At 41.0% G+C, this 17,559-nt stretch overlaps 3 protein-coding genes across 6 annotated transcripts; 2 read left to right on the top strand and 1 right to left on the bottom strand.

Moving 5' to 3' along the window:
* Positions 1-413: 413 nt before the first annotated feature.
* si:ch73-382f3.1 (THAP domain-containing protein 1 B) lies at positions 414-2,833 on the bottom strand. Its single transcript, XM_028593597.1, has 4 exons — positions 2,374-2,833; positions 1,889-2,048; positions 1,495-1,658; positions 414-929 (listed from the first exon to the last, which is right to left on the bottom strand). The coding sequence occupies exons 1-4, from the start codon at positions 2,521-2,523 to the stop codon at positions 543-545; spliced, it is 861 nt and encodes a 286-aa protein (XP_028449398.1). The 5' UTR covers positions 2,524-2,833; the 3' UTR covers positions 414-542.
* Positions 2,763-8,835, top strand: toe1 (target of EGR1, exonuclease). Of its 3 annotated transcripts, XM_028593596.1 has the most exons (9): positions 2,887-2,920; positions 3,379-3,467; positions 4,394-4,434; positions 4,630-4,726; positions 4,918-5,076; positions 5,800-5,913; positions 6,683-6,831; positions 7,225-7,387; positions 7,629-8,835. In XM_028593596.1, the coding sequence occupies exons 2-9, from the start codon at positions 3,423-3,425 to the stop codon at positions 8,400-8,402; spliced, it is 1,542 nt and encodes a 513-aa protein (XP_028449397.1). In that variant the 5' UTR covers positions 2,887-2,920; positions 3,379-3,422; the 3' UTR covers positions 8,403-8,835. The 3 variants fall into 3 exon arrangements, with proteins under 3 accessions (XP_028449396.1, XP_028449397.1, XP_028449395.1); XM_028593595.1 differs by lacking the exon at positions 3,379-3,467 and having other exon boundaries at positions 2,763-2,920; XM_028593594.1 differs by lacking the exon at positions 2,887-2,920 and having other exon boundaries at positions 2,952-3,467.
* A 992-nt stretch (positions 8,836-9,827) lies between these two features.
* Positions 9,828-12,090, top strand: tmem53 (transmembrane protein 53). 2 transcript variants are annotated; one of them, XM_028593528.1, is made up of 4 exons: positions 9,828-9,935; positions 10,016-10,127; positions 10,324-10,427; positions 10,566-12,090. In XM_028593528.1, exons 2-4 carry the CDS (start codon positions 10,073-10,075, stop codon positions 11,265-11,267), a joined length of 861 nt encoding a protein of 286 aa, XP_028449329.1. In that variant the 5' UTR covers positions 9,828-9,935; positions 10,016-10,072; the 3' UTR covers positions 11,268-12,090. The 2 variants fall into 2 exon arrangements, with proteins under 2 accessions (XP_028449329.1, XP_028449328.1); XM_028593527.1 differs by having other exon boundaries at positions 9,834-10,127.
* The last annotated feature ends 5,469 nt before the right edge of the window (positions 12,091-17,559 follow it).

The raw sequence follows: 17,559 nt of genomic DNA, 5'->3' as shown, positions 1-17,559 counted from the left end.
TGTTGTAACTGTTCTATTATTTTTACCTTTACCCACTTAGTCATTATATCCACTTTACTGATGATTATTTTTTTTAAATGTCATTGTGTAAATATTTTGTGAAAGCACTAATAGTCGACACTACAATATCGTTGCGGTATCGATAGAGGTATTTGGTTAAATATCGTGATATTTGATTTTCTCCATATCGCCCAGCCATATTTTGAAGTGTTACAGTTGGGAAAGGCTGTGTTCAGTTGTGTTCAATTGTATTTTCTGTATTGTTTTTACACACGTTTATATCTGGGACAACAAAATGTACTTTTAGGCTAACTACAAGCCCCAGCACTTCCTATCAGTTGAGCAAAGCCATGTCTTAATGGTGCAGATCACAAGCACAACACGCCGGCAATTCAAACGAGTCTCACAATCTCTGTCAAGCGAAGCATACATTTTATATTGACGCTTTAAGTCTTTTGTAGATAGGAGTCATATCTGCATACACAGCAAATTTTGCACATTCTTCCCCTGGTTAGAGTCAGCAAGTCATGCAAACTGAACGATCAGGACAAAACACCCATGAGTTCCTCCTCATCATCGTTGACCCCAACACCTTCTGTGGGACTGTCACAGGTGGCCATGAGCCCCAGGCCCAGCTCCGCCAGCTCCTCGCGGCTCATGTCGGTCGTCACCATTATCTTAGTCTCCAGGCGGTTACATAAAGTCCTGTAGGAGGGCAAAGGGTATCCCAGCTCTCTCATGTACTCGTAGCCTTTTGTGCCAATCTCACGGCGGATCTTACGGGCCTTCAGGATGGTCTCTGGAGACCAGACGGCCCGTCGGGAGCGTTTGGTGAGGGACAGGGCACGGATCTGGTCCTCGTACAGAAAGTTCCGGAGACCCTTCTCGATCCTGTCGAGCCGATACAGCCGCTTCTTCATCTCCTCTGCCTGACAGAGAAGAAAAATGGTTTATTAGGGCTAGTTATAAAACACTCACACTCAAGATTCCCTAACTGATTTCCTTTTTTAAATTTAAAATGGCAGCTGCCCGTATCAAAGACAATGATCAAATTACTAGGGGATGTAAGCTGAAGATAAGTTAGAAAGTAGAACTGGCGTAAACATGTTGTAGTACATTTTTCGTAACACCTGATTTAACTATTAAGTAACGAGCATTTCGCAATATCACTACATGAGTGCAGAGCAGCAGTCAACACGACGCAGTCTGGCTTTGACCTCGAATTCAGCATAGAAGATCCTCCTGGAATAAAAGACTATTTTTCCAGTCATATTTCGTCATTGAAGTTTTCTTTTAAAATAGTGTCAAAATCTTGTCTCGTGAACCTAATCTCGTGTATCATCTCGTCTTGTGAGCTAAGTGTTTTGTCATACCCCTACATCTGACCCAATGTTGACAATTTCAACTATGGTATTGATTTATTGGTGTTAAAATAAAGCACACTGCCCCTTCAAAGAAAAAAAACGAGTAATTTGTTGACAGCAGCAATCCTACCTCCTTCTGTAGCCTTGCAGTGTGCTGCATCTCCTGCTCCAGCTGCTTCTTGAGGAGATGACACTGTGTGCAGGGCTGCCGGTCCTCTGCATCCTCCTCCACTGTGCCGGGCAGACGGGTGCGTCTGGCGTACCCATGGTCCCCGAAATTCAGCTCCTTCTCCACTACAGACACACAGCAACATCTAACCAGTATTGTATTTCCCGTCTGGAATGTGGTGCATATTACATGTACCTCAACGTACCTCAAATTGCTTTGGCATTGTAAACATCGCAAATTAGGCGTGGATACTTGCCAAAAAGAACTGCATGGAAATGCCTGTAAGGGCAATATGTTTCTGACTTATTAGATGAATACTTGTTTGAACATAATCAAAGTAACTGAAATTCATTACCTGGTTCAGGTTTTATGGGCAGCAAGTTGTATGGATAAGGGAGTACTCTGTAAGCAGGTTGTCCCAAACTGAACAGAGTGGGGATGGCATTGGGCTTCAGCTTCTTTCCCCCAGCTGAAGATCTCGCTATCTCCTCAAACTGGCTCTGCTCAAAATGGTCCTTGGGGGGGGGAACAAGACAGGAATACACATACATTTTATCCAACTAATAATACACCCAAACAACTAAACAAGAACATGCATACAGTGAGTGCAATCTAACGTTATGTGGCAGAACGAAAAGCAGAGTGGCAATCAACTGAACCCAGAAGAAAAGGTAACGTTACCATTATAAATAAATGAATCTCTTGTCTACACTCTTTTGACGCATGGTCCTATCCAATTCAACTTTGGGTCTTCTTTAGAAGTGATTCATCAGTGCTTTAATAAACTAGTGCTAGTTTCACAGATTTCAGTCTCTGTGTGAACTTAGCTAGCTACGTTACCTGGCAGAGTCTGGAGTGAGGAGTTGGTTCGAAGTCACGTCGACAGTTTACCACCCATTTCTTCATACGGACAGGGTCTTTGGGGAACCTAAACAGCTGTTTGCCTATGCTGGTTGAATTGGAGCAATTTGGAGCGGAGCAGCCACCCATCGCGGAGGTTAAAGCAAACAGCAAAGCTAAATTTAGCAAACGTCAAGGTAGCTTGGCTGGCAGTGAAGCTCAGCTGGGGATTTTAATCATTACTTTAAGCTAACTAGCTGCTTACGCGGTGTAAAAACAAGAACAAAAAATGCATTAGTATTACATGTTAACTCGTGGAAACCAGAGTCTCGCCCTGCAGACTTTTACAACGTATTGTATGGATACAATTGAAAATACTTTATCAAGGATTAAAAAAATTCTGACTTTGTTTGAGCCAAAATGGCGCACTTCACCTCGACAGTTAGCTAAGTAAAGTGACGTTTTGTTTATTTGTGTCTATCGTAAACGCCTACCGGAAATGTATATTGAAAAGCATAACGTCAAACAGAGAATTACAATTACAAATGTAAGTACAGAATTTCCAATCAAAGATTTATATTAATTCATTGTGCAAATGTTGTGCATACATTAAGTGGCAAACGCTTATTATTTCCGCTCAGGCAATAGTCCAACTACTATGGATTTTTTTGTTATAAGACCCCGAGAAGCACGTTGAAATGTTTACGGTGGAAGTCTATGGGTGGAAGCGCCGTTAGCTGTCGACCCGAGCAAGTGTTAATGAATTTACAACTGCCAAAATATTTACCGAATGTATGAAGATAATATATCAAGTAAGCAACAAATAAGTAAAGGGCTCCGCATAGAGCTGCTATAATGAAAACCTTTGCCGAGTAGTTAGCTAAGTTTAGCTAATATTCCAGGTAACGTTAGCCGTCGTAAACTGCTGACAACGTTTCAAGAATAAGAGCTGCTTGCTTTTTACACAAGTTGAGACAAACATGGTGTCATCACTGGTCGTTCCAGTTATTGATGTCCAGAATGATAACTTCAAAGAGCTTTGGCCTGCTATGGTAGTGGCCATGAAAACGTCTTCCTTCGTTGCACTGGACACGGTAAGTGTAGTTGTGTGTGAGTGTCTTAAGTCTTAACAGCGTGCACTACTTGCAATTTAATCTTAAGTAAAACTCATAATTTTTAAAAGTCATAGATTTGTCGCTCTTATTTACTCTGTTACAAGTATGAGTATTACTAGAACCGATGAGCGGAGATGAGATCCGACATGTGAACAAACTGTACGTGGAAGGCCAATACACACACACACACACACACACACGCACACACACACACACAAGTTCCGTCAACTCCTTAGTTAACCATTTTTATGGTGGGAAAAACAAAAATGTAAGAATTTACAAAAGAAAGCATAATTCATGGTGGATTTGAAGCAGCACACTTCCTTCTTTCTTACCTGGCAAATTAATACCATAACTAATAATAAAATGACCACAATGTGCCTATAGTTTCACTTTCAGAGAATAACCATTTCTCAAAACAACCATTATGCCTGTTCCAAAAAACCAATTAAATCTCCACAATAGTGAGGGGCCGGCCAACTGTTTTTACATAATCGATTCCTTCACGTTGATACACGTGAATGTATCCTTTCGAGTTTTGATGCTTTTTGCAAAATATGGCGTCAGTTTCTCAATGACACAGTCTGTTATAGTACATGCCTGTCAGCTACTACAACACAGCTGCTGCCAGCCCCACAAAACCTCTCTTCAATACATTTACCAGTCATCATAAGTTCACATAAATCAAGATATATATTTTAATGCACGAAAGCTCATGAATACACTGTAGTCGAAAGAACGACCTTGCGAGGAGCACGTGAATGCAACAATTACCTGCTGTCGGTGGTGCTGTGTATCTCTTTGGAAAAATCTGTATGTTTGTTATTGTTTGTCACTCTTTGTTTTGTCACATGCTATCACCAATTTAAATCTAAAAGTATTAAGTGCTCCCTGTGTTGTTTTAGGAGCTGAGTGGTCTTGGAAACAGAAAATCCTTGCTGGCTGAGTGAGTAAAAATATTAATAGTCTTTTCTTCACTTCTTCCTAACACACACAGGGGAGAAAGAGTATCAACAGGTTGTTGTGCAAGAAGCCACAGTTGCAAAATATGCTGTTTAGAGCATGTGCCATTCCGTCTCTTACTGCGTATTAATGTTTGCATTTCTGTAAGTTTGCCCTGACCCTCGCAATCATCTTTCAGATCTATAGAGGACAGGTATAAAGCCGTATGCCATGCAGCTCGCTCTCGCTCCATCCTGTCTCTGGGAATCGCCTGTTACAAGAAACTGGACGACAAGGTACAATAAGATGAACCCTTCTCAGATTGCGTTAAACTTGTGGACACTGCTGTCTACATAGTCCATAGTCCACGGTCTCCCACACCATTGTGTGTCATGTATCTTGTGCTTGTCAGATTTATTTATAATTTGCCACTGCAGGCTTCTGTGTTACGTCTGGGAAGTTTATCTTCTGCCTTCTCCTTCCCTAGGCTGCAGACACATACCTGGTCCAGGTGTATAACCTCACCCTGCTGTGTTCAGAGGAGTACATCATAGAGCCCCAGTCAGTCCAGTTCCTGGTTCAGCACGGATTTGACTTTAACAAGCAGTACGCCCACGGAATCCCTTACTGTAAGGGCAATAATAAGGTGATGATACTGTTCTGTATTGTGCTGTGTGTTCTGAATCTTGTCCTGAACCCACTCTGCTCTCTATTGTACCTGTACTGTGCAGTATATCTCCCCAAAACCTGTAAACAGACTTTGATGTTTAAAAATCAGTTCCCCTTGGAAGTTAATCATGGTATGCTAATTACACTGTCGGCTATACTACATTAACATCCTTGCAATAGATAATGTCTAAATTGGGGCTTATCCATTATTTGACTGCCTCAGGCAAGCATTATGATATTACTAAAGCATCTAACGCACACGCGTCAAACTCAAGGATGGTTGACCAAATCTGGCCCCCCTATATATTTTGGTTCACAATAAATGTTGGCCCGCCCAGATTTTGTCACTTTTTACAACGTTTTTGCTGCTTTTTCCAGCATTTCTTTCGCTTTATTTGAATGTTTTTACGCTCTTTGGCATTTTCTTTGACATTTTTGTCAACTAAACTATCAGTGAGAAGACTATAGGAGAAATGCAATAATACAGTCAAAGATATTTGACTTTTTTGATGACATAAAAGCAATAAACTCTACATGTCTGGCCCTTGATGTGATTCTAATATTCCAGTGTGGCCCTTAGTGAAACTGAGTTTGACACCACTGATCTAACGGAACAGGGCACATCATATAGGAAAAGACCATAGACGTGTGTGTGTGTTTTATTTTTAGCTTTGTTATTTCTCTATACCTTCTTTTTTAGGGAGCATTAGACGATCAGGGTGTCCACATCCGAGCTTTATTCACTGAACTGCTGCGTGCCAGGAAACCTCTGGTGCTCCACAACGGCCTCATCGACATGGTCTTCCTTTACCAGGTACCATCAAGTTATTGTGGTTGCTGTTCACTTTCATTCCTTTTGTCTTTTTGATGTTAATTTTACTTATGTATCCTTACAAAAAGAAAGTACCACTGTTTTTTCAAATATTAGGTAACAAAATACTGACTGGATCATTAAAATCTGTAATTATGTATAAATTGTTGCTCTCAACATACAGCAAAATGTTTTGCACTTCTTACATCATCTTACTTAGTCGTTGGTATTAGAACTGCAAAGTCGATTACTCTATTAGGTAATTGCCTAAAATGAATCAACAACTATTTTGATAATTGATATATTGCTGGAGTATTGATAAGTATTTTATTTAAGCACACACACCAAAGGTTCTCTGGTTCCAGCTTCTCCAGTTTGATTTGCTGCTTAATATATCATTGTAAACTGAATATCTTTGGGTTTTGGACTGTTGGTGCCACCAAGGTCTGGAGAAAAATGTAATAGACATTTTTCAATATTTTCTTAAATAACAATTAAGAAACAAATTTGCAGATTAATCACTGATTAAATCAATTGTAGTTGCAGACCTAGTTGTTATCTCGTTATTTAGCAAGTTAATAATCAAACATTACAGATTAAAATGGTCTTTGTCAAGGGTTACCATTAGCTGTGGTAAAAACAAGAGTGCACACCGTGTCAAAACTCCTCATAATATAATTCTTGATTTTATATTGGCTTGTAAACTCCATGCCTTTCTCACAGCACACTGCACTTATTAATGACTGTGTTTTTTGTTTTGTTTTTTTACCAGAGTTTTTATGCACATCTGCCTGACCGCTTGGCCAACTTCACATCTGACCTGTCTGAGATGTTTCCTGCTGGCATCTATGACACCAAATATGTCACTGAATTTGAGCTCCGGCTCACTGCCTCCTATTTGGAGTATGCCTATAAGAAATGGTGAGTATTGGTTTATAGTAAACTATCGACACAGTAGAAACACAAAAGTATATAATGTGTTTGCGTAATATACATTTCCTAGAGCTAAATATGTGAATTTGTGTGCATCAGAATTGCCCTGGAGGGACAAGTTAAGTGTTTTGAATTGAATTAAATTGAATTGTATCTACGTCAACCATAATGCACCGGTGTGGCTGAAGTGAAAAGCAGAGAAGAAAGGTGTTTCCTCCGCTGTGTCAATTTTTTTTTCTTCTTCTTCAATATCAAGAAACCTCAGAGTGCATTATTATAGTATCATTACCGTAAAAAGGGAGTTGTGCCGGTGTTTTAAAGTTTCTGTTTTAATCATTCATAACACCCCTCTCCGTCCCCTCTTTTATCTCCTCCTTTCAGTAAGCTGGATAACAGTCGCAGTGTGACCTCTGGAGGGAGCGGGCCTCACTTTCATGTAGAGTTCTGTCAGTATCCCGGTCACATGTCCAGCTATGTGGACTACAGAGTGTGTCCAGCTGTGGCCTCTGCTGAGGGACGGACTGAAATCTGCGAGCACTTCTCTGTAAGTTTGAACCTTTTTGTACCCAGAGGAAAATGTCAAAAAAAAAATTCTCAAGCTAAAGTGAAATGAAACAAATTTAAGTTGATCAAGTTTCAAACTAAATGTAAATTCCCTTCCCCTCTCCCTCTGTGTGTGTTCTTTCTGTGTTGCAATCCCAACCTAAGAGCCAAGTAGACAGTATGTATTTGTGTAAACGTTTTTAACCACCCTGCCTTTCGCTTTTTACGTGTTTGTCTGACAGGGGTTCGGCTGGTGTACGAATGGCAACCAGTGTCCGCTATCCCATGATACTGACTTGATCATCCTCCAGGATGAGAAAGGCACGGGGGAAAAGAGAAAAAAGAGGAAGAGACATAGAGAGAAGAAGAAAGGTGGAGGCAAAGCAGCGGAGGGCTCTTGCGTCTTTGACGGTGCCCCTGAAAGCAAAATACCCCACATGGAGGTAGATCCCGAAGAAACGCCAGAGGACCAGCAAGGGGCTGAGCGGGCCCCAGAAAGAAGGCCTCTAACGGACAGCGAGGGGAACACCCAACCGAACGAAGGAGAGGCCATGAACACAGGCAGCGAGGGGAATCAAGTGTGTGACGACAACACAGACTTCCGAAACCTCGCACCAGTGTCCACAAATGATGACGACACAAACACAAAAATCAACACAAACGACGGTATAGAAAGCCAAGCAGAAGATGCACGGGGAGAAAAGTGTAGTGACCCCACACCCAAGAATGGCGTTCAGACGAAGAAGGCTGACCCAGGAACGCACCGGGCCGGGTTTGATGCCTTTATGACGGGATACATTTTCGCCCACTCGTGTACCGTCATCAAGAAGGAAGGAGTGGGAGCTGGAGAGAAGGAGCCGCAGAAGGAAGAGGAGCAGTCGTGGCTTCCTACATGTGTCAATAAGGTTTATCTCAGCCGCAAGACAGCGCCTCTCAATGTGGTTAAAAGCACCTTCTCCAAATCGTCCAAGGCCCACGTGCAGAAGATGGAGATCGTATGGGGACGGAGAGTGTAGTATGCACACAGCATTATAGCGTATACTGTACATGTGCAGGTTCACAATTAGATTATTTTAGCCATGCTAGCAACTAGTTTCTGGATTTCTGTTGACTTTTTAGGAATAGGGGGGTTAAAATGTCACATTATTCATCCATTTTGGTCCGTCTCTTATGCTCCCATATTATTTGTATTTCTTTAGGAGACTTAACTAAACATACTGTAAATACTATCGAAAAAAAGATAAAAATGGTTTTAGTGATTTGTGATTGTAAAACCAGCAATATATACAATGGAGAGGCACCTGTTTTAATTTAGTCAGCTAGTATCTATGGTTTCTATGGAAACAGCCAAAGTGAGATGATTGATATGCATTTATACCACATTTCAGATTTTGTATCATTATTGTTTCTGAAGTTACCTGTGGAAAATAAACTAATGCTCTTTAACAATGTTTCTTTTATCTTTATTCTGTCGTCCAGGTTTACAGTACCAGTCAAACGTTTGGACACACTTTCACCTTTGACTGGTACTATATCTGGAGGGATGATATAGAATAAACTAGTCTGAACTAAAATCCATTTTATGTAGCCAGTACGATAAATAAATATAACTCCGTACACATTCCGTGCAGTGTGAATGAACAGCCCAAGGTACGGTACTAACTGCAAATAGTTCTGTAGAATCGTGTGTATTTGGGCTGAATAGGTTACAGTTTAAAAAAAAAGTAGTATAAAGTGTATACAGTTAATAAATCAGGAGTAAAACACCAACAGTACCACAATCACAAATTGTATCTCAGGGTCACACCATTCCTCAGACTCCAGATTAGAAGCATGGAGAAAGGATTTAAAGGAGATTCATGTGAATGACTGACTGAATAGAGGTATGCAAGAAAGCTCAAATCCAAATAGGGAATACATGATTATAGCAATACAAGGAGTTCCTCCAGTGCATTGTGTAACCCCATTACTTTGGTCAAATACAATGAGAATATTCCTGACGTGAAATGCAATAAGATAAAGGTACTCCACTGTATGTAGGAATGTGAACACATTAAGACATTTTGGAAAGCTATGAATTGCATAATAATAAATCACCAGCCATGTCATTCGATTGAAAAGACAGGAATATACAGTTACACGTGCATCTTACAAGCAAAAATGTCTTCCAATGGAAGAAAATAAACCATCAAGTATGTGTAGTTGGTTGAAATAAATGGCGAGAAATATGCCATTGGAGAAGATAACATATGGCATAGGTTTTAGGAATTTTGGAGTCCCTTCATATCTTTTCTTAAACATGTTTGAGTTGGTGATGTGCTAGTCTCGCATTGCCAGATTATTATTATTTTTTTGCATAATTTTATATATAGTTTTGTGGAATATTATGCAGAATTTCACCAATTTGTCCGAGATAACACTCTTATACAGAGGGGTGGCGGTATTGCAGCATTAGCTGAACGCTACCCGCTGTTCAACCACATAAGAAGAAGAAGCGGGACCGTATGTAATAGTGCAGTGACCTGACAGCCCATCGCCCTGTCTGCAGTGTGTGTAACGTATTTGCTACTATCTGGCGTTGCTAATTAAAGAGCTCTGTAGCTTCTCTATAACCCTTTTTTTTCAACAGCCAAATTAACCGAACGTTAACGTTGGAGAACGACAGTTGATACTCTCGCGTACAGAAATGGCAGACGATGAAATAGACTACAATATCGTGTTTCCAGATGCGGGGACATCGGGTGAGCATCATTTCATTGTACTGTATGTCAATACCTCAGTTAGCTTAGCGTACACGCTAACATTTATCTTACGAAGAAGCCGTAACAATGTAATTCTGCCGGCTGTGTAAGCTTAGCTCGCTCTAGCTTCGTTTTAGCTTAGCTTGCTGTGACAGCTTTGGTAGCGTGCTGTTTTTATCGTCTGTCTTGTTCTCAGAGAGACACTGGCAGGGGACAAAGGAGCCAGTTGTGATTCTGTTGGGCTGGGCTGGTTGCAAAGACAAACACCTCTCCAAATACAGCTCCATCTACAATGAACAGGTGAAAACTAAATACGATCATCTCACAAGGCATTCTGCTAATGTATACTATCAATTTAGCAGCATTATGGCAATATAGAAGCATTAACATCACAAACTCATTTTCTTTCTTTCTTTCTTCTTCTTTCTTCACTTTTAGGGATGTGTCACCATCCGCTACACCGCTCCCTTGAAGACCGTCTTCATCTCAGAGTCGTTTGGCTACAAGGAGCTGAGCAGTACGGCCCTTAAGTTGCTGGAGATCCTCTATGACTATGAGGTGGAGAACAGTCCTATTTTCTTTCACATATTCAGCAATGGTGGCTTCATGCTGTACCGTTACATTGCAGATTTGTTGCACAATGATAAACAGTTCAGTTCCTTGTGTGTGATTGGGGCCTTAGTGGACAGTGCCCCAGGTAGTGGGAACGTCCGCGGGGCCCTGCGTGCACTGGCGGCCACCCTGGGGCCCAAAATAACTCCTGTTTTAAGGTACGTCCTCTTGGCGCTTTTCGCAGTGACTGTTTTCCTGTTGCGAGTCGTGCTGTACCCCCTGACCAAGTACATCCACAAGAACCACTATGACGCCGTGCAGGAGCGTCCGCCCGCCTGGCCTCATTTCTGCCTGTACTCCCGAGCTGACCAGGTGATCAGGCACACAGACATCAAGGTCTTTGTGGAGACCCTGAAGCAGAAAGGCGTCCCGGTGGACAGTTTTGATTTTGTTTCCAGTCCCCACGTTGGTCATTTCCGGGACTTTCCTGAGCAGTATGCTCTGAAGTGCCGCAGTTTCCTGGTTGCTTGCATGAAGGACTTGGAAGGGAACGAGACAAAGAAGAGACAGAGGGTTCCGAATCAATGAAACTCGGAGAGAAGCTTACGCGATTTTGCTAACCCTCTGTTAAGCTGTCTAGCGAAGAAAATCAGACCAACTTGGTTTTTCTCAGTGGTCTGAAAAATCGGTTAGGAAAGGAGGCTGACATTTTTTTTGCAATACTGCTGGAATTGCTGAACTAGTACAAGATCTCAATGCTTTTCTGTCCCGGTGCACATAATGGCAAAGTTCCACACATGTGGTCTAGGTGTACTAATCCATGTCTAGAAAACCAGCCATATGAAATACTGTAATTCATATACCCCTGAAGTGTGTGGCCTAACCCTGCCAACTCCAATGTTTTTGCAACAGTCATATACTATATGTAAAAATAACAATACAAACAATTGCTATACATTGGAAAATAAATCCTTTAGGATAATTTAAATATTTAATATTGATGTGAAATGTGATGCATTGTACATTAGTAGTAGTGATTCTAAATCTGAGGCTGTATTGGATAATCATTTATATCTTCTATTTATTACATTTACAATGTATAGTTTTAATCTAACAATTTGTCATTAATATTAGATCACAAGGGCATTTACAATAAAGGTGACAAAATTCAAAAAGGAATAAAAAAAAAAAAAAACAATCTCAATTGTTGCCTTAATCAGCAAATGCCTTTTTTTTTTTTTTTTTTTTTTTTTTGGGGTCCATAAATTGTAGAACACCCAGCCCTAATATGTGATACACAGTTGATTTAGTTAAAGGAAAATGTGATTGACAATGAATGTATATGTCCAGAACAACTATTGTGTTCTTTTTTACTGATGTGCCTTCAATAAAGTAGACTGCTCGTAGAAAAGTGTGTCAACCTATTTATTTAGAATGATTCTAAACGCTTTGGATTTGCCACATACATTATTTCAAACCGTTTCGATGGCTTCCTTGGAAAACCAAAACATTGAGTGTCACTCCAGATGCAGTAGGAAAGGTGTTAACACCTCTGGTAACACTGTAGTGAGTTCAACTTTTCAGTAGTAATGTAGCACTGTGGAGATAGGTCTGGCAATGTGAGACTAGTAGTATGTGATGACTTTTGCTGTAGGTAAGATGTCTAAAACTAACTTTCTGTCATATTTGCTGAAACTGACCCTATGTTCCAGTAGAACTACATGAAGCAGGTCATTTAGTAAATTTAAATCCAGCTCCTCTGGCACCACCTACAGCCTGTAGTGCAATTTTCAAAAATCCACAGCTCCCTGTTCAGATGCACCAATCAGGGCCAGGGGGTGTCTAACTGCGTGTCAATCACTGCTCCTGCACATGCATTCATTCTCCCTTGTGGGGGGAGGAGCTTAGTTTTGGGCTTTACCAGGAAGGGGGTAGGGACTTTAAGTCTTTAAGTTTGTTAAGTCCTGGATCTTTGCAATACTACCTACAGCACCCTTTAAGTAAATGGGTGTGCTTGTCTTCAAGTTTATGGAAATACAGTGGCTGAAGAGTGGTTCCAAAATCAGATGAAATTGAATTTTGAAAGCATCTCAGCCTCTGATTAACAGGCCAGTGAGTCAGTTGACTTATTGGGAATCTCTAAAATGAAAGATGGCTTCCCTGCAGTGAAGTAAAGTTCAAGTTGCAGTAATATTCTCACTCAGAAATGCTTGGTGCAGCAACCTTATTACAAAATGATGCAATTAATAAGCCGATACTGGTCTGTCATTTGTGATAGTAAAATCCTCTTGTAAAGCCGTTTAGCAATATCAATACCTTCGTCTTCATGCTGCTTTTCTCCCTTGCAGCAGGCATGCAAAAAGCTTGTTCCAGCATGAAGTTTATCCTACATGAAATGCTGTGATACTGGTCTATAAATTTTAATTTAAAATGTAAAGTGAAAGTTAGTGAGTCCTGCTTTTGTTGTTCATTTACACAATGGACAGGCTGTAGTGAAAACCCAGGCCTAAAGCATTTCTAACATTTTAACAAGGAACGTTTATGGCAACTCTTTTCTTTTATTGGTTATGAGGGCTGTTTTCCTTCAACTTGAGTTGAACTCTTGATTGTGTTCCTTTTGCTGGAGGGCTCACTGGAAAGAAGACATCAAGACAAGATGTTTGTGTGATGTCATACCCAGAGGCAGATAACAATCCAGCCGTTTCCCCTCTACTCTCGTCATGAGACATCAGTGATCGTTTGAAGAGCATGGCTCTGAATTGGTCCAGCACGCATAACTATCGAATGTCTACGACATGTCAGATTTGACATTTGGAAGAGCGAGTGGTTGGCATTTGTCTCTGCGCCAGGCCTCGCGCTGGCACTTCATGTATCATGTAGAGCTGCTTGGAGGAAAGGGAGAAAGAGGAAAGTTTACATATCAGCACAGACAGATGAACATCGCTTATTGGAGTGCATATGAGACAGGCTGATCAGATATTGCTGGTGGTCTCTTGCATTGTTTCAATGACAAGAAGTGCTTAGTCGTGGCCCTGTTTATTCTAAAGTGCTACACAAATACTGTTATCTTTGGAATCACATGTCACAGACTTGGAAATGTAATGTTTTGCGTATTAAAAAATGGAATCCCATTTAGGGACATTCTGAGCTTTTACTTGAGCGAAAGTAAAGCGAAATACTACAATGTAAAAATAATCCATTCCAATTAAATGTTGAAAATTCCACATAAGCAAAAGTACAGATGAATAAGCAGCAAAGTAATTATTCAAAATCATGCCAGTTACCTCAGTGGGTAGAGCAGGCGCAAATTTGCTTGGAGGTTTATGCCTCGACGCAGAGGTCCTGGGGTTGAATCTGACCTGTGACGATTTCCTGCATGTCTTCCCCCTCTCTTTCTCACCTAGCTGTCCTGTCAAAATAAAGATGGAAAAGCCTCAAAAATAATCTTAAAATTCTTTTTTTAATTTATTGCCATGACTATGTCCATGACCATGATACAGTTTATTAAAAAGATAGTTTCACATACTGTCTTTCTAAACTATCTTTTTAATAAACTGTCTGTACACTTACAAAGTTCTCAATGCTTCGGTTTACATGTAGGGACCCTCATTATGCTACCATGGAAGTGTGGTGCTATTTTGAGCCTTGTTAGTGGTATAGAAATAGTGATTTCTTTTTACTTTCCCCTTGCCCCGACGACTAGCGTTATAAGCTAATTAGCGGTTTGGGCTAAAACTGGTCACAATTCGATTACCATGAAAACAGATCCCAGAGAACAGTCGACTCGGTACACGTGTGCTTTCAACCTCTAGGTTAATTTTGCGCCGGATTTGTCCTTAAAGTAAAATTGTGGATGCATGACTTGTAGTATTTCTGCACTGTGGTATGTGTGCTACTTTTACTTCTTACTCTGAGTACTTCTTCCACCACTGCAATTGGGTAAAACATGCCTAAACCCATATTTCAAGGATAGGTATAATTTACAATAAAATACCCATGCAACCTAGCAAAGTACCACCATATCATAGCAACGATCACATTACATGCATAGGGATTTAATCAAATCAATAAACACAGTTTGGTCGATTGTATACCTGACATTGAACCCCAGAATATCCATACAAATGTCTGAATGACATTTCATAAATTCAGTGGCATTAATAATCCTGAAGAGGGCAGCATTGGCTCACATTTCCCATCATGCAACGTGTCACTGAGGCCTGAACTGAGCATTAAGCGGACTACGATCAGGTTCAGCAGTGGGTGTTTTATTCTGGGCTCCTGAGGGATAAAGGCTGTGAAATGTTACCTTCAAAAGCTATTCCTGTGCACGTTTGCACTGCTGTGAATTTGTAAAAAAAAAAAAAAAAAAGAAATGAAGGGATTATTTGTGCACTAACAAATAACACTTCACATTTAAAATATCGGGGTTATTCAGGTGAATAGCAACATTACTTTCCTATGGTCCTGCCTTTCCTTTTCTTGTCATTTGTCTAACATTACAGATGATACACAAGAGAATGAAGAATGAGTAAGTAAAGACAGAATGAGTCTTTTCATGTAAGGATGGGAGATATGGATGGCAAGAAAACGTCATAACTCCCCCCCTCTCAGAAATGCACTGAGAGACGAAATTACCCCATGGAAGTTAATGAAGTCTCACAAGTTGATGAGGAGAAAATTGCGGCGAAGAGGGGTCAGCGCTTTCTCTTTAGCCTTTCCCTCTTCCACGGAAAATGGCTGCGGTCAAGATCCATACTTTTAGAGGACGCCAAGCACTCCAGTGCAGAGATGGAGTGAGAGAGATGGGGGAGGGGTAGATTAATGGTATTAAGTGGTGGCACTTGGCAATGCGGTAACATATCGTCTATGTTCTCTATTCCACACTGATAGTTTCATAGACCTTGGCTTTACACATTGACTTTTAGCTGTGATTTACAGGATTCAAAAAATCCGGGTGGCTTTTCATCATCGCAAGACCTGCGAGCATCTTCAGTACGGAGTCACATCAGCGCCAGTTTTATCGGGAAAAAAAATACAATTGATACCTTCAAACATGGCAGTGTTTCCCTTCTGCACTTTGGATTGCTGGTTATCATGCAAAGCCCCAAAACAAACTTTCTTTCAGAGATCAGTTTATTCCCGGCAACAATTTCCCCTTGGTTTAATGTCACTCCAAATCGAAGAGAAATGTTTGTATTTATGTAGGCTACATGTTGACATTTTGGATGCTTTGCGGGGCAAACCCCCTTTCTAGATCATTGCATGAGGAAATGCAGAATTTTATCTGACAGGCACACACAGTAACAGATAGGATCTAATGGCAAATCTCTGTGCCTCTTTTTCTAGTGATTTGAAGTGATTATGTACAATGTTTGACATTTTGATTTTAAGTCTGACATACTGTGATTTTTATGGCCAGTGATAACTATGATTCTTTTCTCAGAATTTACCTTTACACGCAGGTCTGCACAAACGCAATAAAAAGCTCTGGTACTTGCATTAATGGTTATGTATTTAAATTTAGTTTTTTTATACTAGGATTTGTATCAATTTTAAAGATTTTTTTCATTACTGCATCCCTTCTTGTAATTTTTATAGACTTCCCATTCTTATCTGTCTTCTTCCCATCACATACCCACTTGTGTCACGCTGTATTTTTCAGGCGACACACACGGTGTCGAAACCTTGACTTTCTCTCTTTCTCCACGGGACCGGCCTTGTGATCAAGTTGAGCGGGGAGCCGGTGAGAAGTCACTCAAGTCACCCTCGCCTCCCTCTAATGAGCAAAGTGTCTCGTGGAAGCCGAGTCCGAGACAGCATGGGAGCTCCCACACACACAAGTACACACGCACAAAGAGGAACAAATGCGTCACACATGCACACAAACACAAATCTTTGTGGGATGAAATCCAGAGGATCAGGACCAAAGTCCTATCTGCCTTTGAGTAACTTTAAAAGGTCTCCTGGCGTTTTGGATTGAAGAACGAAGAGAAAATTGATGTGTGTACGTGTGCGTCTGTATGTGGTGTGTGTGCAGTTTGAGAAGGGAATCGGCTTGTTGGACCAGACAGGGAGCCGTCATCAAAATCTCCCCTGGTCTATCTCAGCCCCTCAGACCTCTACTTAAGACCAAAAGAGGCAGGAAAAAAAAAGCGATGGAATGTTAGATAAAGGGGAAAAAAGACAGAGAGACATAAGAAGATGGAAAGTGAGAGGAACAGTAGTGTAGAAACCCCTCAGCGTGTGTGCAGCCTCTCTCCCATCGTGTGGTGCAGCAGGCTGCTTCTCTCAGCCTATTCAAAGCGAGTGTGTGTGAGTGTAGGAGTGTGTGTGTTTCTTCACAGATGTCCTTGAACAGAACCCCCTCGGCTCTGCGGATCCCTGCTGCCACTGGAGAACATTTGACAAGCAGCAGGCTCTTGTTAGAGCGCTGTCAAATTAAAGGTGTGTGTGTGTAGGTCTGAGAAAGTGAGTGTGTGCGAATGTGTGTGTGTTTCAGAAGCTCTATTCAGAGCCCTGTCAAATTAAAACTACCAAACAAACTGTGTGTGTCACACAGACAGGCCAAGTTGCATGTATGATGGCAGTGGTAGGCCTTGGGCTGCTTTGTCTGTGTTTGTTTGTTTGTGTTCTGTGTGTGTGTGTGTGTGTGTGTGTGTGTGTGTGTGTGTGTGAAAGAGAGAAAAAGAGACTTGATTTTGTGGCATGCACCTTTTTTACATGCATCTTTTACTTGGTTGTAATAAACACACACACATTGGTGTTGAGAAAGAATCTAATGAGGTGTGTATAGTGTCACTCTCTCTCACACACACACACACACAGACCAGCCTGAGCACACTGTAAACTTATATTTCCATTCAGATGATTTTACATG

Source organism: Perca flavescens, chromosome 12 (genome assembly GCF_004354835.1).
Source record: "Perca flavescens isolate YP-PL-M2 chromosome 12, PFLA_1.0, whole genome shotgun sequence".
Taxonomy (NCBI): domain Eukaryota; kingdom Metazoa; phylum Chordata; class Actinopteri; order Perciformes; family Percidae; genus Perca; species Perca flavescens.
Note: the sequence above shows the minus strand (reverse complement) of the source record. Positions and strands in the feature narration are given on the sequence as shown.